The sequence below is a fragment of the Camelus ferus genome, chromosome 7 (assembly GCF_009834535.1).
Source record: "Camelus ferus isolate YT-003-E chromosome 7, BCGSAC_Cfer_1.0, whole genome shotgun sequence".
Classification (NCBI taxonomy): Eukaryota; Metazoa; Chordata; class Mammalia; order Artiodactyla; family Camelidae; genus Camelus; species Camelus ferus.
This window is the reverse complement of record NC_045702.1, coordinates 63,344,420-63,365,639: the sequence shown is the minus strand read 5'-3', so window position 1 is coordinate 63,365,639 and position 21,220 is coordinate 63,344,420. Positions and strand designations below refer to the sequence as shown.

At 42.9% G+C, this 21,220-nt stretch overlaps 1 protein-coding gene and 2 long non-coding RNA genes across 3 annotated transcripts in view; 2 read left to right on the top strand and 1 right to left on the bottom strand.

Moving 5' to 3' along the window:
• LOC116664988 overlaps positions 1-7,172 on the bottom strand; it is a 64,471-nt gene extending 57,299 nt beyond the window's left edge. The window contains exon 1 of the long non-coding RNA XR_004321562.1: positions 7,022-7,172. This is a non-coding gene — a long non-coding RNA (uncharacterized LOC116664988). The remainder of the gene's footprint in view (positions 1-7,021) is intronic.
• On the top strand, positions 2,145-8,928 carry LOC106728793. The gene is made up of 3 exons (XR_001365052.2): positions 2,145-2,562; positions 4,972-5,060; positions 8,127-8,928. It is a non-coding gene; the product is annotated as an uncharacterized LOC106728793 (long non-coding RNA).
• A 5,313-nt stretch (positions 8,929-14,241) lies between these two features.
• Positions 14,242-20,068, top strand: FZD1 (frizzled class receptor 1). Its single transcript, XM_032484024.1, has one exon. It carries the CDS (start codon positions 14,715-14,717, stop codon positions 16,656-16,658), a length of 1,944 nt encoding a protein of 647 aa, XP_032339915.1. The 5' UTR covers positions 14,242-14,714; the 3' UTR covers positions 16,659-20,068.
• The last annotated feature ends 1,152 nt before the right edge of the window (positions 20,069-21,220 follow it).

The following is a 21,220-nucleotide window of genomic DNA, read 5'->3' as shown; positions in this document are numbered from 1 at the left end:
CTAATGTTTTTCTTTAAGTCGAATATATTTTATTCTTACTATCAACCATCTTTTTCAATTACCAACTTTATCTTTGCTTAAGCAATAATATCAATCAATGTATAGATTACATGTCCTAATAATTTAATTTTTATACACATACATATACATAGAAATGTATACATGTCTATATGTGTGTGTGCATATATGTGTGTATATAACATGTCTATATGTGTGCGTGCATACATATATACAATAGTTATCGGTGTACCATCTAAAATCACCTTGCTTATCACCAATTATGCCTCCCATTTGGGACCATTCTACCCTCCAGGGACAGCAGAATTTTATAGAAAGATTTTCTGCCTCCATTAGTTTATTAACTTGCTCCCTGAGCATTTGTCTCCTACTCTCTATCGTATGTAAACCTGGAACAGGCAGGAGAAAATTAACACCATTGGTTCCACAAAATTTTAAACTGCTCCAAAAAGCTTTGTAAGCCCATTAGCTTTGTGGCTAATGAATTTCAGGTAGGAAACTTATGCTCCAAATCTCCTCACTCCAGATTCCTGATTCAGTAATGCTCAGGAATCACAGAGGGTAACCCTGAGAGAGCCACGTTTGCAAAGTGGTTAAGCTCTCCCCTTAGCATCTGCCCCAGGGGAAGTGAGTTTTAATTAGTGAGTTTTAACACAGCACAGTCCGGTGGTGCCTTCTCAACAGTTTTCATGCAGGAAGCTGTCTGGTGCTGTGTTCCTAACTATCCAACCACCCAACGTAATTTCTAAGATTGTCTTTAGTCATTTAATAAGGTAATAGCATTCAACCCAGTCACCATTAGGGTACTGGATGATGTTAATAATTACAATCTGCGTTTAGGTGGCGCCTCTCCAGGCAAGCACTGAGTCTTACAAACATTATCTCATTTTCATCTTCATGATGCCCTTGTGAAGCAAGCATTTTTTATTGCCATTACTACAGAGAGAGCAGCTGAGGCGTGAAGAGGTTAAACGCACTGCCCAGTCAGACAGCAGATCTGAGATCACGGTGCTCCATCCTGGTTTGATGTTGTCTGACAGCACCTGCAATGTGCTCACGTATGGGTTTCACACTCAGTGCAGGGAACGTCTCCGAAAATATTTACATGAAGGTCAGTACACTCACAGGCTTTTTAAACTTTGTATTCAGTGTATCTAATTAGCAAACAAACATAGAGGTCTAGGCTGGACTCTGACATACTAAACACCACCTGCCAGATAACCTGTTTACTAATCTTCATGCAGCACGCATATGTCGGGCACTGTTCTAAGTGCTTTATATGTATTAACGCCTTGACTCCCCACAATGAGCCCATGAAGGAGGTGCCGTTCCATTCCTCACTGAACTGGGAAGAAAACTAAAGAAGCTAGACAACTTGCCTAAGGTCCCACAGCTGGTCTAAGTGCCAAAGCTGAGATTCCGTCCTCACGATCTGGTTCTTGGGTTCACGTCTTTAAAGCAGAACATTCTGCAGCTATCAAGTTTATAATAGTTATTTGTTTGAAAATGTACTATTTCTCTCTCTCTCTCTCTCTCTCTATCTCGTCATTCAAAGGTTGTTTCTTACGTTGGTGGTTATCCACTTAACCCTATTATTCCAGGCAGCATCTTCCCACATGGCCAATGATCCCATCCCCACCCCAACTGTGCTTATTTTCTAGATGGATGACTCGCTGGTACTTTAGCAGAGTGACTGGGAAAGAGGCTTTCATAAGCTCAGCAAATCATCAATCCATTTCATTCCAAGTTCAACAAGGCACTGCTCCAAAGTACAGAAAAAGTCTGCCTTCATTTGCACTGTAGAGAAGGAAGAAGTGAAATTCTCCCACTAGTTTCCCCAGGATCAGGATGAGTTTGTACAGTAAACAAAGGTATTTTTCACAAGTGACTTACGCAATATACCATATGTTTGGAGAGCATTCTCAAAGCATTCTATGTATTCATTATTTCATTTGATCCTTACACAACAGCCAGTGAGATAACCGGGGAAGCTAGATTTATAACTGCCATTTCACAGATGACAAACTGAGGCTCAGCACCATTTTAATAAACTTGTCCAAAGTCAAGCAGCTAATGAGCTACAGGAGCAGAATGAATGCAGTGTCATGTGTTAATAAGCTCTGTAAATTATCTCATCTCATATTAGGCTTAATAGTTTCTGGTGATATCATTGCTAAAATCAGACCCTTAAATAAAAGTCAGAGCGTCAGAGCAATTCCTTCTCAGGGGTGCAGACAGGACATTTGAGAATATTTAATGATTTCCATGTTCCAACTCCCTTCTCCTTTTTGAGAAGAACATGAATTAGACTTTCCAGGGTCATTAAAAGGAGAAGCGTTCCCATCTGGCCACTTCTACCAAAAGTGGGACAAATGTGGGACTTGAACTTGCTTGCTTGCCCACTGCCTGAGTGAGGGGACTCTCTAGGTCTGAAGAAGAGCCATCTCCCTTGTTTCAGGAATGTGTCCCTTCTCTTCTGGTTATGGACACTGTGTGCTGAGAATTAGTTCCACTAAACAAGGAGAGAAAAGGCAATTCATCGGGGTGAGTAACGTATGGGCAAGGCATTGGTTGGGCCCTGGAGTTCAAATCGGCCAACTTTTACTTTCTCTATTAAATGTTTCTTTTGCTTGTCCAATTGCTAGAACAGTGGTAGTGAATCACCACTTGTGGTTTAATAGTCTGCCTATTTATTATTGTTATTATTCATTTACTATTGATACTCTTCCAAACAGGTCATTATTGCAAACATTGGCTTCCCTATCCTCCTCTACGTATGGTCTTTCCCTCTGCTCGACTGGGATTCAATCATCTGATGAGATCTTTTTCGGTTTTATTCCTGCCACCTCAGAATTTCCTGGATTTTCTCCCCCAGTCAGTCCCACTGTCATGAGAAGAGGTGGCCTCCTCCCTTCCAAGGCTAAATCAACCCCTTCTTCTGCTAGAAATCCCTCCCTTACCCCCTCCTTGAGAATTTCACTCCACCAATTACAAACATCTCCCCCTGACACTCCCATCCCACTGTGTGTCTCAGCCTTTCTCTCTTTCCTGGAATGTTTCCCTGTGTCCACCAAGAGCTTGAAGTCTTTTCAATTCCTCTGAGCCTGTTCCATTTCTCGTGGCACACTCTCTTTGCTGGCTTCTATGACATTAAAGTCATAGGGGAAAAAATCCACTGCCTCCTGAAGAAATGGAAAAGAAATCCACGTGGATCCTCTTTAGTGGCTGTTGCTGTGTAACAAACCACCCCAGAGCTGAATGGCTTAAAACACAAAAATGATGTCTTAATTCCATGGTTTGACTGGGCTCAGCGGGGCAGTTCTTTAGCTCATAGGGTATAACTGAGACACATCAGGAGCGGTACTCAGGCAGGAGCATGGCTGGTGCTGGAATGCACAAGGTGATAGCTCTACCTCTAGGACCCATCCAGGAGTCCTGGAGCTCCTTGACAGCATGGCATCCAGCTTCCAAGGGCACAAAACAGAAACTGCCTGCCTTTTGAAGGCTTAGGCCTGTAGCCAGCACAGTGTTGCTTCCTCTCCATTGCACTACCGGTCAAAGCAAGTCTCAAGGCCAACCCAGCTTCAAGGGGAGGGGAAATAGACTCCAGCTCATAATGAGAAGAATGGCAAGGAATTTGTGGTCAACTTTAATCCACCAGAGACTTCCACATTTGCTTAGCCACAGTTATCACAATAGCTATTCTGACTTATTCCCTAAAGAGTTAATAAATATGGGTCAGATCATCTTATGAAACTCCTAGAAGCTATTATTTCTCCAAAAGAACAAAATAGCTCAATTTCTGGCCTTAGGTTAATAGAAAAGTAATTTTCTAGACTCTTAAAATTCAAGAGCTGCTTTAAAAATGATTTAAAAATTCAGCTAGAATTTATATAGGTCTGTTTTATAGATACAAAGATCAGGTGACATATCTATAAAGTCTAGAGAAAGTAGGTGAAGTGAATTTTAATCAACATTTTTTTTTCAGAAAGAAAAGCCAATATATTTCTGTAAAGAATATAACTATTTCTGAAAGGCAGGAACAGCCATAAAACAGAGGTGTCAACCAGCTCTATTACTAACGGTAGCCAAGAGCCTGCTCTGGAGGCCCTGCCCAGGGGCAACCCAGCAGTGCCGGAACTGGCCACCAGGTGTCCCATTGGCTTCCTAGGAGGGCTGATCAAAGGGATGTGGTGCTGGAGATAAACCCTCCAGTCCACCAGAGTTAAGATACGCAGTTGGCTTTAAGCCAGCCTTCTCGTGGGTCCTCCAACGTGTCTTACTCCTTCTTACCTCTGAGTTTTCACAGACACCATTTCTGTCTATCATTACGCCCCACTCTCTCTCCTTCCCACACTTTTCCTTTTGTCTTAGCTAACTCCCCTTCATCTTTTAGGTGATGGGATTATAATTCTCATCCGTAATGAAATTTTCTTTGAGTCCACCTCCTTTCCAAAATTAAGTCAGATGTTCTTGGGGCTATTCCTACTTCTGTTGTATAAATAATTTTGCAGAGGCTGCCCTACCTCTTCTCTAGGGTCTTAACCTATTGCTCAGGGGTGACCCCCAACAGCTATGTCTGTACACTAAGACCAGCTTCCCTGGCTCTGATCCATTAGTCCAGGGGCAGACAGTAAACTTAAGATGGACCAAAGACATTCCCTGAAAGAACTGGAGTTTTGATAACTAAGTTACATTAATGCAACACATCACAAGGAAGATCCATAAACTCCTGCCAAGGAGAGAGAGCTAGTTTGACTCTTGCATGTTTACCTCCTCCTTGAAATTTTGTTAGTCACCTCTATGACTTTCCCATGCATTCCTTTCTTTGATGAAACTATCCAGAGTTGTCTATAAGTCCAAACCAAAAATTTAAAATAATGTATACCAGCTGGAATGAACTCATGTATGCATGTACAATGAATGGTGTATTTGTTCTGTGTCCTTTTTCAGGGCTAGAATGAAGGCTCTGTGAAGACAGGGAAGATGTCTGCATTGCTTGGTGTTAAATCTTGGACACCAAGCAAGGCACTTGGCACATGGTAAGTGGTCCATAAATATTTATTGAATGAATATATGGAAATATAAGACTAATGCAGCTCTTTGGCATTGCCTGAGAAAGAATGAGACTTTACTCTGGCTCAGCAGGAGGGTAAAGAGACCATCATGGGTTTAGATTCCATGTTGGTGAGAAATGCTTTGAATGGAAACTCTTGGTTGAATTGCTCAGGTAGTCACACAGCTCAACTTTTGGAAAACATCCTATATTATCTGACAGCAGAAAGAGTAAAGTATAAGGACCCCGATTACCTCTGGATGCCAAGGTTAGGTAAAGGAGCTTTCTTACCATAGATGAAAAAAAAAAAATCTCTTTAACTTGGTCAGTGCAGGAGGGAAGGATGGTAGCTCTGTGAAGCAGTAGACCCTGCAGGGCTGTGTGACCCGTCATAGACTGACTGGTGAGAGGGCTGCAGGAACAATGCTAGAAGTCTCCGGTGATTGGTGTGTGAGAACAGAGCAAGATGACAGCTATCTGCAGCAGGGAGAGTGGCTGGGGCGTGGATGGAAAAGAGGGGCTAGAAAAGATCCCATTTCCTGTTCACTCCAACTCCCTGGAAACAGGGCAGGCAGGGTTCAAACTTCAGCACCCATGTTGGCTCTAAAGCCACAGAACTCTGGGGTTGTTCCCTACCTGCTAAGCTCTTAGCATGTCCAGGCTGGTATCACAAGGGTTATGCCATCTTAGCTGCATGCTGCGGTATTCTAGTAAGAAGCAGGGTTCCAGCAGGACACAGGTTTTTAACTCATCCCAGAGGTGTGTCTCTTTGCCAGTTTATATTTTTTATAGGACATGAACCTGCTAGATAACTTGGTCTGATGTGTGAAAATTGAGTTAAAAAATGGGAGCTTTGTATCTTATCTCTGTGGTTTAGCCATCTACTTTCCAATTGGCCTGAAAGATGAAACAACTTTGCATTGTAATATGTCTTGATCACAGCCAAATACGGATGTAAAAGCATCCCTGAACTTTGGAATGATATCCAACTAAGAGTCAAAGACAAAAGCCTGCTTTCCCAGCAGTCACAGTACAGTAACCTTCAAGCCCCATGATTCACCTCATTCTTCTTGGGGAAGGTTCCAGCTCTACCAGTTCAAGCTTGTCCAATCCTGCCAGGAAAATATTTTGCCAAAGTACAGGTGTCTATGTGGAGGTGAGGCATTTTGTTCAATTGTTATGGGTCCCAGACCACCACATCTGTTTTAGTAACAATTTTGTGCAAAACATTTCTTAATATTTGGTGAGGACCATAGCTTTAAATTTTTTGCTTAACAGTTCTTAAAGGCTTTGCTCTAATTAGCTAAGAAGAAATGATACAGCTCAGTGGTTAAGTTCCAACAGTCTATATCCAGACAATCTTGGTTCAACCTCCATTCTCCTGTTCAGTAGTATGTGACCGTTCCTTATCCTCCCTAAGCCTCATTTTTCTCCTCTGTGAAATGGAGATAACAATACAACATCCCTCAAAGAATGAATGTAAGAATTAACCAGCAGACAGTAAGCATTCAGCAGATGTTATTATTATAGCTTTCCTGAACCCTGTCATAGAAAATAAACTTATTCTATATATTCAGATTTCTTAGTGTGGCAGTTTTTTAAAGTTGTTACAAATCTTTGACCCTGCTCCCACTGAAGTGGTGTCTCTGCCCTCTCCACTTGAATCTGATCAGGCTTGTGACTGCTTTGACTTTAGAATCTGTTGGAAGTGACATTAGGTGACTTCCAAAGCTAGGTCACGGAAGAACATGCAGCTTCTGCCTGTTGGCGGGAACACTGAGTTGCCATGTAGAGTCTGACTACCCCAAGGCTTCTAAGCTGGAGCGGTCATGGTAAGCACTCTAGCTGACAGTCCCATCTGAATCCAGCGTCCCTGCCTAGGGGCCAAGCATTTTGAAAGCAGATCCTCCACTTCCAACTGTTCCAGCCCTCCCCTGCCCGAGTCACCTCCAGCTGCTGGCGCCCTCCTAGCTGAGTTCCCAGACTTCACGGCGTATAGACGAGTCATTCTCTCCGAATTCCTGACACCCTGAGTTATGAACATAATAGAAGGCTATTAATTTATGCCATTAAATTTGAGGTAGTTTGTTATATATCAGTTAATATATGGGACATTTAGAAAATAATGCATTTGGGGGAAATAATGTCATAAAAGGGAAAATGAACCATATCAAAATCATCAGATCCAATCTGGATCTGTGTGCATAATTTTCAAATATACATCAGTTTTTAAAGATGGCAACGTTTACTTTCTTCTGAGTTATAAGTCCTATGTAAAACTGAAGGGCCTGCGGCAAACAAAATGCTGTATAAACTCCACCCACTGCAGGGCCCCACAGGGAGGCACACTAGCCCATGAAGACAGGGACTTCTCTTACTTCTGTTGTAGAGAGAACTGAAGGGAAAGGAAAGCTGAAAAGAAAAGCCGTCTGTTTAAATGGATCCCGATTGCATTCCAACCCATCAGATCAATAATGCAGAGATTCCTAACGTCAGCGTGCTGAAGCAGTTTTGCCAAACGCACTTGCCTATTGATTAACACTCTGTCTTTTAAATATAAACGTGCAAACTTCTTTGTTGGATCAGAATTACAGTATATTAAAGCCAGCAAGATACACAATACTCATTAGATTATCACCCTAATTTTATAAATGAAGAAAATGACGTTCGAGAAAGCAAGAAAACTCATCACAATAAAAGAAATCACGGTGCCTTTTACTGAGCACTAAAGAATACTCCAGTGTCCAGGCCTTTCTTCTGATGCAAAAGAAATGTGAGAATGGAGACTATATCCCCTACAGGTCTACCCATGGATCAGATCAGATCACAGGAAAGCTGTAATTTTGAATCTATTTTTCTGCCTCCTTACAGAACACCATCCCTTGGCAAAAATGCACCATTAGACCTCAGGTTTTACCACGGGTAGACACAAGAGATGGCCATCTGACAGTGATTGGTGGTGTTTGAGATCCTTTATATTAAAACATCCGAATAACTGTCTCAGAGCTAGATTCTTAGCAGACTTTTGCATTTTCTAATGAATTTTCTTTAGGTTACACAAGCTGTGGGCTCTGTCTTGTTTCCCTTGGTGAGCTGCTGTGCTAATGCACATGGTAGGTGCCTTTGAAGTCTGGTTCCCGTGCTGACAGCCTGGGTGAGCTAGTCAACCTCTTAAGCCTCCATGTCTGCGTCTTCACTGAGGGTCATCATCTCACCACCTGCATCAGCGCTGTTGTGAAGATTAAGTCGGGTACTATGATACAGGGACAACCTTCATAGCAGAAGAATGGTTTTTCCTTTTTCACTTTTTTTCAAGTACTAGGATCTCTTCTGCCTTAGATGTCTAATAAAGTACAAATAGCCCAGTATTTTTCTTTACTTTGTCCGAAGAAATGTGGTCAAATCTATATGAGAAAGCCTGGTAGCCTGTTCTATTTGTTCTTGATCATAATTCCAAAGATGTTATCTAAGAAGGATTTTTACTAATACTTTAGACACCATGGATTTATTTCCATATTATCTTCAGCTAGAGGGTTTCAGGTTAAAGCGAGAAACAAATAAAAAGAAAACAGTTTGCTCAGACTATGATTTTTAAAGATGAATAACATTATTTCCCCCATTCACGCAAAAAAAAAAAAAAAAAAAAAAAAAGACAAGTCATCCAGAAGAGAAAGCAGACATGTTCACTTACAGAGGCATGAATTTTATTCATCCTCTTGAAAACTTCTTTCTGCACCAAAGTGGTTCCAAACTCTGCTCCCTATATCTTAGCCAATCAGAGAGACCTCGTTAAGCTCATGAAACATAAGGTTTTAATTTACAAGGGATCATCTATATTTCTTTCCCAGGGCCTCACAGAAGGACTACATTTTAAATCTAATACAAATGCCTGTATGTCTTGCAAACATTTTCCCAGATAGTATACACTATTTCCAATTGCATAATGACAACAGAACAAATTAAAGCAGAGCCATGAGATAGCTCTTTGTATGTTAAACTGAGACTTAAGTAATCTATGTAGCAAAATCTTCTTTTATAGTTTAATCTTTGAATTATAAGAAAATTTGGGACTAATAACTACCCTAATCTGTTGATGATAATTCAGTGATGACCATTTTTTTCCTTTCATAATTCTATTTTTTAAAATATGTTTTGTGAGATCTGTGTATAAGTAATCCATGATTCATACCTAGACCTATGGAACATACTCATCTATATAAAAATTTTAAGTCTTAACCATGTTTAAAATATAAATTCTAACAAATCGTGTCTGATTCACAAAAGATAAGTTAGTTTAGGATCTTAATATGAATCAGCTATATGTGCCCTAGAAGATAAAAGTCAAAATAGTCAAGCTGACAGTTACTTTTAATAAGTTGTTTTAGGGAGAGCAATATATGTTTTTAAAAGCTGGCCCTTTCAAAGAGAGTCTATAAATTGAGGTTCCATGTATAAATGAATCCAAGAACCATCTCACCAATGTTAAGAACAGATTTGTGTAAGAATGAAGAAAAAAATGAAGACAGAAAAGACATTTAGTTTTAGAATTCTTGCAAAAGTATACAGATGTTTTGGAAGACTTAGCTTATGCCAAAATTCCTGGGTTGGAAATTCCAGAGGAAAGAGGTTATCAATGTTGCGGAAACTCAGGCAGAGTTACACCTGAAGTGTCTCTACAAAGACAATTAAACAGACTCCTATGTGATGCCGCCAAGGACGGCAGGAACTGCACAGCCCAGGCTGGCTCTGTCACTGTCAGTTCCCTAACCAACCAACATCCATCCCTACGCTAGAAATTCAAATATGAGAAAGCATCAGGAACTCAAGTATTGAAAGCCAAGTTTTCACTTTCCACTCTTAACATACCAAAGTAATACAGAGGTGAGAGTCTAACCTTATAAAGTTTAGTTTTAAAATATATTAGGTCTAATCCAACATTTCTCAAACTGTATTATACAGAGCACAAGTGTCAAGTTGTTGTGTGTGTGTGTGTGTGAGAGAGAGAGAGAGAGTCCCAAATGTGGGAAATACTAGGAAGACAAAGTTTAAAAAAGATTCTTCACCTCAGGACTTCTCAGGGATTTTATTAGTCTAACATGAATTTCCAGTAAGGACACAGAGCATGGCCTTTCCTCAAAATTACTTGAACAAATTTTTTTCACAGAACATATTTGGGGAAGATATTATTATTTCACAGAACACAGCTTGGAAAATGCTGATCTAATGCATCAGTGAGTCCCAGTATTGATACCCCTGCCCTCTCGATCCTGGTATGCAAGACTATATTAAATACTGAGAAATCATCACAAGCTTCCCTCAGAAACCACATTTTCTTCTATACTTTTTAGAAGTGGACATGTTCCCATAATGTTATTCAATGGAAACCCATGGGTTTTAGTCACACACAAGACCTACTCTCGCACTTTCTGGCCATGGGAACTTGGACAAATAATTTAACTACTTTGAGCCTTAGATTCTTCATCCATTAAAAGAAAATTATAATTACTACTTACCTCAAAAAGTGGTAAAGTTTAAGTGACACAATGTAGTGCACTTAGTGTACATTAAGAAAAGCAATGCCAAATGCATATGGTAGGGGCTCAAAAATATAGTCTTAACCTACGTTGTAATCTCTGTCATTCAACAAAGACATCTCAAGCCTGCTACCTGCACGCCACTGGCAAAGCAACTCACCTAAAAGCTCAAGGTCTGCCAGGTTGCACGTGGAGAATTCACCTAACCACTGTCCATGGGTGCCCAACTGTATGTAACTGGAACTGGTAATTATCCATATTTAACCTCACATAGGCAATCTGGAGAGAGTTCAGAAGATTTGGGAAAAGCCTGATAAAACAAGATTTTTGCTATAAGAAAACTTGACTGAGTCTGATGTTTGAAGAACCAGTATCAAGAAGGAATGGGGTTATGTTTATAGTTTTTACCTAGTCGAAATATTTTTATTACCAAGTTCAGAAGAGTTCATGCTTACTTAGTAATTTTTATCTGTGGATCTCAAACCTTTCCACATCCTGACAATAATATATTTTAGATTATAGTAAAAATATGCTGCTCATAGTTTCCTTCTAACATTTTTTTTATCTGCTGCCTTCATCACCTCCCCAAATGACCTTCCATAACACTAACTGTTATTGGTTACAACTCTGACCTGTTCCTGATTTTAATAGTTTCCTCTGTATTACATAGGTCTGATAAGTGAAATAATGCATTGGTATAAAAATAAATAGACAATCTAGGTGTTTTGGTTTTTTTTAAATTTGGAAGACAACTCTCAGGAAATGAGTTTTTGTTTGTTTGACGAGATCTTTTTTCACAATCCACTGACAGAAAACTATAGAAAACTGATTTTTTAAGATAAAAAGAACAATAGCTACTCAAAAGAACATAGAAAGGGTTAAAATATGCATGTAATTAAATTCAAGCCAAACAAGGTCATTTAACCTGTAGTTCTTCCTTTGAAATTTCCGATCTAGTACTCTTAATTATAAACTGCAGAAAATTAACCAATTCTTAGGTGATGTTTTTGGTTCCTTCCAGCTTCATGATTTGGTAAAAAAAAAAAAAATGACCTTTTTTTCCTTTTTAACTCTGATTGCACTTCTGAGCCTCCTCTCTAGTAAATATCACCATCCAGTGGAAGATAAAACAAGTTAAAGAGTTTCAAAAGAATAACTTTTGAAGCAGGACAGTGTCACCTACTCTGGAAAACAGAACCAGACTCTGCCAAACTCCCTGAGCCCTACCCTCCTGAGGGAGAAGAGGATGAGTCTGCAGTGATGGTGATGGTGGATGCTTAATGCACATGATGCTTCTTGGTAATTAATGCATTAGAATAAATTCACTTTTCATCCAACCCAGTCACCAAGAATGACCTTGAGAGAATAGAACACAAGACAGATAAGTATTTACAAGACAGGAGTGGCAGAAGGAAAATGGCTTGGTACAGTTTCTAAGCATGGGATACTATCGGCAGAAGAAAGAGCATAAGGGCAGGAAGCTAGAGAACATTGTCCCTGGGAGACTGTGGGCCAGGATGCTGGCAGATAAAGTGAACAGTTATGGACTGTGAGTGCTCAAAGGACCTCAGAGAGCACCTGTGCTTCCCAATTTCTTTTTCAATACCAAAATCTTTCATGAATTATTGCCAACACACACACACACTCACTCACATTTGATACCTGTCGTCCATTTAGTACCTGTTGCATTTTCTTTCTAAAAATACCAGAAATCCAGAAATGCTTTAAAACGAATATGAATTTTCTAAATTAACTACATCCATGAATATTTGAAAAAATGTTAAGTATCTGAGATGTCATTTTGTTTTAACAGATAAAGATATAATTGCACATTTTTTAGAGACACCAGCATGTATGGTGAGGAAATTCACAGTGCCCTGTTAAAACTACGTAAGTAGAAGTAACAGTCCTCTTAAGTAGTGACCTTTATGTCTAGACTAATGTTATAAGCTTCCCAGTGACATTGTGTCCCAGGTTCCCTCCTTCCCAGTCATCCTGAAGCCACCCCCTGCTTATGTAGGAAAAGTGACCCTCAATAGCTCCCTATTGCCTATGTAGTTCAACCCAAACCTTCTAGTATGGACTAAAACTTTCTCCTGCCTTCCCCATAATATCTCAGCCACACACATCCCCTCTCAAGCTTCAGCAATTTAAGCACTTCAGGGTCCTGTCTTTTACACCTTCCACCCACCTCTCCAACAGAATTCTCCCCACCCATTTCCACTGGCTGCTTTCCTGTGCTCCTTTAGCTTTGAGATGGGGATTCTGATAAGTGATCTACATTTCTGTACTCCATTGCACTATGCCTTCCTGTAAGGCTGGCCCTGTCTTGCTCCTCTTTGTATTCTACTACCTAACAGTGCTTATAGCATAATAGGAGCTTAGTAAGTACTTATTAAATGAATGAATAAACAAATGATAGAAAATAATTGTAGAAAAGTATCCCAAGAGAGATCCTAATCACCAGCCAACAAATCTTAGGTAGAATTAATAATACAGTGGCATTTTACTGATAAAACTGAGTCATGTAGTTAAACCATCACTTGAAAAATTCTTACATGGGAAACAACAAGAATGTAAGTCAGCTGAGATGGATTGTGTTGTTTGGAATCAGGAAGCAAACATGCAGTTTGCTTTTTGCTTTCAGACTTCGTTGTTTTGGTTTTTAAAGTGGCATCTGCAGTTCTGCGCGTTAGTGGAATACCACTCTGTGGCACCCAACTGGCCCAGGTCTTACCCTCCCAGGATTTCCCCCAAAGTCGTGGGCGTCCCGGGTTCTAGAAGACTCCTAGGAGCTCCCCCAAGGGTCCGGGCTGTCCGCCAGCCATAGCTCGGCCGGACCACCTCTGGGGTCTCAGGCCGCGAGGACTCTGCTTCTGGAGAGAGGTCGTCGGGTTCTCTAGTTTTTCGTCTCTAAATATTTATTCGGTAGTTTCCCTTGGCTTCTGTTTCTCGATTGATAAACAGGAGAAAAAGGAGTTTGACTACAGAAAGGATAACAGTAGCAGACGGCCTGTCTTTTAAAATTCCATCGAAGTTTGTGTTTTGTTGCTGTTTTTCTTTGACAGCGATCCCGTGAACTTCTCCTTGGGGGAAATGGCGCGACCAAAGCCTGCCAGGCCCAGCCTGAGAGCTGTAGGATTTATCAGAGTAATATTTTAAACAAAATCTGGACAGACATAAACTCAAAGGAAGCGGTGCGTTCCTTAAGTCAAAGGCATCTGTTCTGATCGAAGCGCTCAGTTCGCTGTGTGTAACCAGCGTTAAGAGCAGCATTTGTAAACACGAAAATGGATAAAAGAAAAGAAAAGCTAAGTCCCGCGGTCCGCGGACTCCTATTCATTATCTCCACCAGCATATGGGACCATTCTCCCACTCGTCCTCGCCCTTTCTTCTGCAAAAGCAAAAGCAACCAAGCCTGTCCCGCTTCATAGCAAACCCACTCTTTGTGCCTGAGCGGTGCCTCTGCCACCAGTACTACTTCCTCCTCCCGCCTCCTCCTCCCACCCGCCGCCGACTTTCGCTCTAGGAAGGAGGCGGCGGGCGCCCTTTGCGCCGGGAAGCCAGTGCAGCCATTGGGCGACGATCCCTGAGCCTCCAGTTCCGCGTCGGTTTCAAGGCTCCTCCCTCCTGGTGAAAGACAGACTGCGGGGCGCCTGGAAACCGGTCCGAGGGCGCGCGCGAGAGAGGAGAGCAAGCGAGTTGAGGGATTGACACAAATGGTCAGGCGGCGGCGGCGAAGAAGGAGGCGGAGGCGCAGAGGGGAGCCGAGGCCGCTGGGCTGCCGAGAGTCGCGCGCTGTACGGGGCCGCGGCCACTAGCGCGGCGCCGCCAGCCGGGAGCCAGCTAGCCAAGGGCCAGGAAGGCGGGACGCGACCCGAGCCACCCGGGCTCTCCTCGCAGCCCGCGCTTCATGAATCGCAAGTTTCCGCGGCGGCGGCGGCTGCGGGACGCGGAGCGGGAGCCGGGAGAGCGGGCCGTGCGCGGCCCGGGCTCGACGGAGGGCACCGGCGGGGAGGAGATCGCCCCGGCCGCAGGGGGAGCCGCCACCGGCCGCGCCACCGCCAGCCCCAGCCGAGCGGCGCCCAGAAAGGAGCCAAGAAAGTATGGCTGAGGAGGAGGCGCCTAAGAAGTCCCGGGCCTCGGGCGGCGGCGCGAGCTGGGAACTTTGTGCCAGGGCTCTCGCGGCTGGGCCGGTGGCAGAGGGAAGCGGGGACACGGGCAGCCGCCGCCGCCGTCCCTCAGCTCACTCCCGGCACTTAGCGCGCCGGCTGCTACTACTGCTTTGGCTGCTGGAGGCTCCGCTGCTGCTGGGGGTCCGGGCGCAGGCGGCTGGTCAGGGGCCCGGGCCGGGACAGCAGCCCCCGCCTCCGCCACCTCAGCAGCAGCAGAGCGGGCAGCAGTACAACGGCGAGCGGGGCATCTCTATACCGGACCACGGCTACTGCCAGCCCATTTCCATCCCGCTGTGCACGGACATCGCATACAACCAGACTATCATGCCTAACCTGCTGGGCCACACGAACCAGGAGGATGCGGGCCTCGAGGTGCACCAGTTCTATCCGCTAGTGAAGGTGCAGTGCTCGGCCGAGCTCAAGTTCTTCTTGTGCTCCATGTACGCGCCCGTGTGCACTGTGCTGGAGCAGGCTCTGCCGCCTTGCCGCTCCCTGTGCGAGCGCGCGCGCCAGGGCTGTGAGGCGCTCATGAACAAGTTCGGCTTCCAGTGGCCTGACACACTGAAGTGCGAGAAGTTCCCGGTGCACGGCGCCGGCGAGCTGTGCGTGGGCCAGAACACTTCGGACAAGGGCACCCCGACGCCCTCATTGCTGCCTGAGTTCTGGACCAGCAATCCCCAGCATGGCGGCGGGGGTCACCGCGGCGGCGGCGGCTTCCCGGGCGGCGCCGGCGCGTCAGAGCGAGGCAAGTTCTCGTGCCCGCGCGCCCTCAAGGTGCCGTCTTACCTCAACTACCACTTTCTGGGGGAGAAAGACTGCGGCGCGCCCTGCGAGCCGACCAAGGTGTACGGGCTCATGTACTTTGGGCCGGAAGAGCTGCGCTTCTCGCGCACCTGGATCGGCATCTGGTCGGTGCTGTGCTGCGCCTCCACGCTCTTCACGGTGCTCACGTACCTGGTGGACATGCGGCGCTTCAGCTACCCGGAGCGGCCCATCATCTTCCTGTCAGGCTGCTACACGGCAGTGGCCGTGGCCTACATCGCCGGCTTCCTGCTGGAGGACCGGGTGGTATGTAATGACAAGTTCGCCGAGGACGGGGCGCGCACAGTGGCGCAGGGCACCAAGAAGGAGGGCTGCACCATCCTCTTCATGATGCTCTACTTCTTCAGCATGGCCAGCTCCATCTGGTGGGTGATCCTGTCGCTCACCTGGTTCCTGGCAGCTGGCATGAAGTGGGGCCACGAAGCCATCGAGGCTAACTCTCAGTATTTTCACCTGGCTGCCTGGGCCGTGCCGGCCATCAAGACCATCACCATCCTGGCGCTGGGCCAGGTGGACGGCGACGTGCTGAGCGGGGTGTGCTTCGTGGGGCTCAACAACGTGGACGCGCTGCGCGGCTTCGTGCTGGCGCCACTGTTCGTGTACCTGTTCATCGGTACATCTTTCCTTCTGGCAGGCTTCGTGTCCCTCTTCCGCATTCGCACCATCATGAAGCACGACGGCACCAAGACCGAGAAGCTGGAGAAGCTCATGGTGCGCATCGGCGTCTTCAGCGTGCTTTACACGGTGCCAGCGACTATCGTCATCGCCTGCTACTTCTATGAGCAGGCCTTCCGGGACCAGTGGGAGCGCAGCTGGGTGGCCCAGAGCTGCAAGAGCTATGCCATCCCCTGCCCCCACCTCCAGGCGGGCGGAGGCGCCCCTCCTCACCCGCCCATGAGCCCCGACTTCACAGTCTTCATGATCAAGTACCTTATGACGCTGATCGTGGGCATCACGTCAGGCTTCTGGATCTGGTCCGGCAAGACCCTCAACTCCTGGAGGAAGTTCTACACCAGGCTAACCAACAGCAAACAGGGGGAGACCACCGTCTAAGACCAGAGGCTCAGCCCATTCCCAGCCCTTGGCCTGGTGCCCCCAGCTGCCCCCAAAAGTTGGCCCCATGGAATCCTTGCCAAATCTGGCTGCTCGAGTCTTCCTCACTAGCCATTCGCTTTCGCAGGCTCCTTTTAACAACAAGGCTCCTGCAAAAGCTTCTGTCCCTGGGGGCAGACTCTACTGCCAGAGGGGGGATGCACAGAGCTCTCTTGCTCTCACACTCTGGTACCTGGAACTGTACGCTTTTGTGATTGTAAATAGCCTGTGTAAGATTTTTGTAAGTATATTTGTATTTAAATGACGACCGTTCACGCGTTTTTCATTTCCTTTCCTTTTTTTGTTTTTGTTTAAATTTTAATTATTTAGGGCGGTTTAACCATTCGAGGCTTTTCCTTCTTGTCCTTTTCAGAGTACGGCAGAGAGAAAATCCGAGCGCATAGCTCGCTCCTCCTGCTCGTGCTGGCGCGCCCCTCCCTGCCACGGGTGGGGAACGCCTGGGGCTGCGCCGCCCGGGTCACTTCCCTGCTCCTCTTTCTGCTCCCTCCTTTCCCTTCCTTGCTCGGGGCTGGGGCTCTTAAGGTACTGAACTACACAAAGCTTCCGAATCTGGGGGTGGGCCTCCTGCCCATCCCAGGCCTGCCCTTGTCTGGGGCCGGATAGCAAAGGCCTGTCCCTTTGACTCTCCGAAGCTGAAATTTTCACTGTCCAGAACCTTCCCCCTGGCTTCAAGGAGGCCCGCAGGGTGCACTGGCTGTCGCACCCTCCCTCTGTCTGGCCCCCAACGCCCAGACACTCCCTTCTTCCACCTAAGTTGGTTACAGGGTGAGTGGGATAACCAATGCCAAACTTTTTTAAGTCTAATTTTTGATGGATGAGCTCATTTCATTCTCTAGCGTCTAAAACCTGGTATGGGTTTGGCCAGCGTCATGGAAAGATGTGGTTACTGAGATTCGGGAAGAGGCATGAAGCTTTGTGTGGGTTGGGAGAGACTGAAGATGGGGGTTATAAAATGTTAATTCTAATTGCATACTGATGCCTGGCAACCTGCCTCTAGGGTTGAAACAGCCTGAGTTGAGATTTTACCGTTCTGTAAAATGGAAACGTTTGGTCACCTGGGAAGCTTTGTTGAAAGAGTTGATCTTTGCTTTCCTTTAACAGGAAATGGTAAACTGAATATGAAAACTTGAAGGAGATTTCAGTGTAATGGGCTTCCCCAAAATGAAATGCTACTTTATTGTTTTTAATCAAATAATAATTAGACATCTATCAGAAACTTTAAAATGTAAAAGTTGTACACTTTCAACATATTATTATGATTATTATTCAAGGGAGGAACAATCCACATCATTAATAATAACCTGGTAAGATTCCAGGAGGCAAAGGAGGTGGAATAATTGATGGGATTAGCTCCTGAAATAAAATATGGGCATGCATGCTAAAGGGAGAATGTGTGCAGGTCTACTGCACTAAATCCTATGTGCTCCTTTTTGGATTTACAGAAATGTGTCAAATGGAAATCTTTCAAAGCCATTTAAAAATAATTCACTTTAGTTCTCTGTGAAAAAGAGGAGAAAAGCGATCCTCCTGATTGTATGGTTTTAAACTTTAAGAGTTTATCAAAATACCGGTACTTAGGACCTAAATTTATCTATGTCTGTCATACCCTAAAGTGACAATGGTCTTTGAATTTGGTATGCATTTATTCTGTTCACTATCACAAAATCATCTATATTTATAGAGGAATAGAAGTTTATATATATATAATACCATATTTTTAATTTCGCAAATAAAAAAATCAAAGTTTTGTACAAAATTATACGGTTTTTTGTGCCTGAAAATAATAGAGCTGGAACTGTCTGCACTATGAAACTATCTTTACATTTTATAGTGTCTACAGTCAATCTCACAGTATATAAATTCAGGAATTCAAGGAAAAAGTCTATCTGTAAACCTTCAGATCCTTCCAAAGAATTAGCCTGCTTGCATGGTGCTTGATGTTGTAAAGTCCCTAGAAAAGGTCTGCTTCCATAGTAGTGACAGTATATAATAGAAGTTTGCAAATTATTTCTTTACTCGAAGAAGATGATTAAAAAGAGAATTCTCATTTTATTACAGCTTTTTTTTCTTTTAAGGGGTACATTTACATGACTTTTTATAATATGGAAGTTTATTTTTAAATCATCAGCCATCATCTTTGTCATGATTTTTATGAAGTATTATCTTATACTTTCCATAATCTTAGATATTCCAAAACCATAAATAGGCAATCAGTAAATGGTTAACTGACAGTGTGTTTATAAGCATTTTAAACAGCAGTTGGGTGTATAGGGCTGTTTTATTGTTTGCTTCTGAAGACCCATTTTTATATTGTTCAAGGAACCTTTCCCTGAGGAATTATCTAGTTGGCCTACTGTTAGTCAGAATTTACATAAATGTATATATATGTAGAGTGTATATACAGATATGTACATATATCTATGTCTATATAATATACACATAAGTATACACACACTAATTTTTATAAAATAGAGATGCAAAGTTTACTTATATATTTTACAATATGGAAATAAGGTCATGAGAAAAGGAAAATGCTAGATGGAATACCTCAAATACCTTTGGAAAACAGGTCTCATTATAGACTAACTTTATTAAATTTTCTCATGAAAACATTTTGTGGGCTAAAATGAAGACCTTTAATACAATAGAGTTACTTTAATGGTTATAAGGCAATTGACTTACAAGTCATCATATTATTTTAAGGCAATTGAAAAAATTAAATCTAATTGAAAATACAGTGTTCAATTTTAATTAGCAAGGTGCAATTTTATGTTCTTTTTTCTTTGTTACATTAATCTAATATAGTAGATATCTGAGAAGATTTTATTGTAGAGAAACACGCACAAAATAGCAATTCTTAGGCCACATTAAAACATGTCTTCTCACTAGATAATTCAACAGATAATTTCTGGAAAAAAATTTTAAGATTATTAGTCTCTATCCAAAGAATAAATATAAAGCATTCTCATTGTGGGTGTCCTTAAAATGATGTAACTATAAATTTGATGCAGAAAGGATTTATAATGCTGGATTTAAGTAGTTTAAAAAGACATTTTAAAGTCACTACTAGGCTTTGTTTCTAGAGAACAATTTATGTTAAATTGTGTAGCATATAGAAAGCCAGTGTGCTCTTTTGTTTCTTTCAATAGTGATGGCAAAATAAGACTTGCCTTAAAAAAACAGAGCTATCGGGACTATAGCGCCATTAGTATGCTGTTTCCATGACAAACTCTATTTTCAGATTATTTGGTTTCCCTATTTTATTTTTTTTAAGCCAGCTATCAATTAGGGTCAGTTTTCCCCCTCACGGCGTGCTTGGTTCTGCTTTTGTAGTAAATGTATAAATAATATGAAAGCTTTCTGTTGCTCTTTTTTGGGGGGAAAAAAGCCATTTTTTTAACTTAAACTTTGTGGGGGGCAGAAAGTCATATTTTTAATCTCAAAGCCAGCTAGTGTCAAACATATGCAAAACAGCTGGATCGGATTTTCCAGTTTGTCTGGGGCAGTCACTTGTTAGCCTGAGTTTACAGTCCTGGTTCTTTTGTCTCCACGGAGCACTGAAGCCGTCTGCTGTAGTTGCATCATTCCCAGAGTCCAGCATTACTGAACTCGGAAAGGAGTCCACAGTGAAGAGTTGGTGACCAATTTTTTTTAATTTCCTAAATCACAAACCATTTCAGGACTTGGATTGCTTCAAATCCCTTTCCCTGATATCATGTTTCAATCTCAGTACATACTCGTTTTTTTAAAAGATGCTGTATTTTCAGTGTGTGTGTTTGTGCTCAATTTTAGCTACTCTTGCTTTTATTGCTTCCTAATCCATCTATTGGCTATAAGCCAGATTTTATGTAAGACATGCAGTTAATTGAAACCAGTGTTATGACACTGGGTGTCTCTGATACATTTCTGATTATAATGATCTGTGTAACTGGGGCCTGAGAGATAATCAAATATGTGGTCATTACATATGTCTAAAGGTGGAACCTAGTGATGTTGTCATTAAATACTCCACAAAATATACGAATATAAAAGTCTTGCAGGATTAACTTGTAGGAGCCAAAATAAGATGTGGGCTACATTTAAGAATTCTCCAGTTACATTATTAAAACAGAATTGCAATACCACCTTAAGTTCAAGACTTTTATTTTAAGACTTTTACATTTGAAATGAGGTCTTGCAAGGGAAATGCCAAACAGGTAAAGTTTATTTTGGCGACTCCTAAGATTTATATCTATATTTTGAACTGTTGGCAGATACCACTAGCCCCTAGAATTTGAGAAAGAGTATTCGAGTTTCATGACTCAGAAGTCCCTAAAATTTGGGGGGCTTAAGTATTTCTATTCACTTTAGTCATACCTTTTGACAGTGGATGTGTTAAACCATAACAATTATAATGATAAAACAGCTTATTTGCAACCTGGTGATAAAAAGACAGACTCTAGACTAATTTTCTTAAGTTTTATCATGGTCTGTGGTGACAAGTGTCTCTACTCCATTACAGA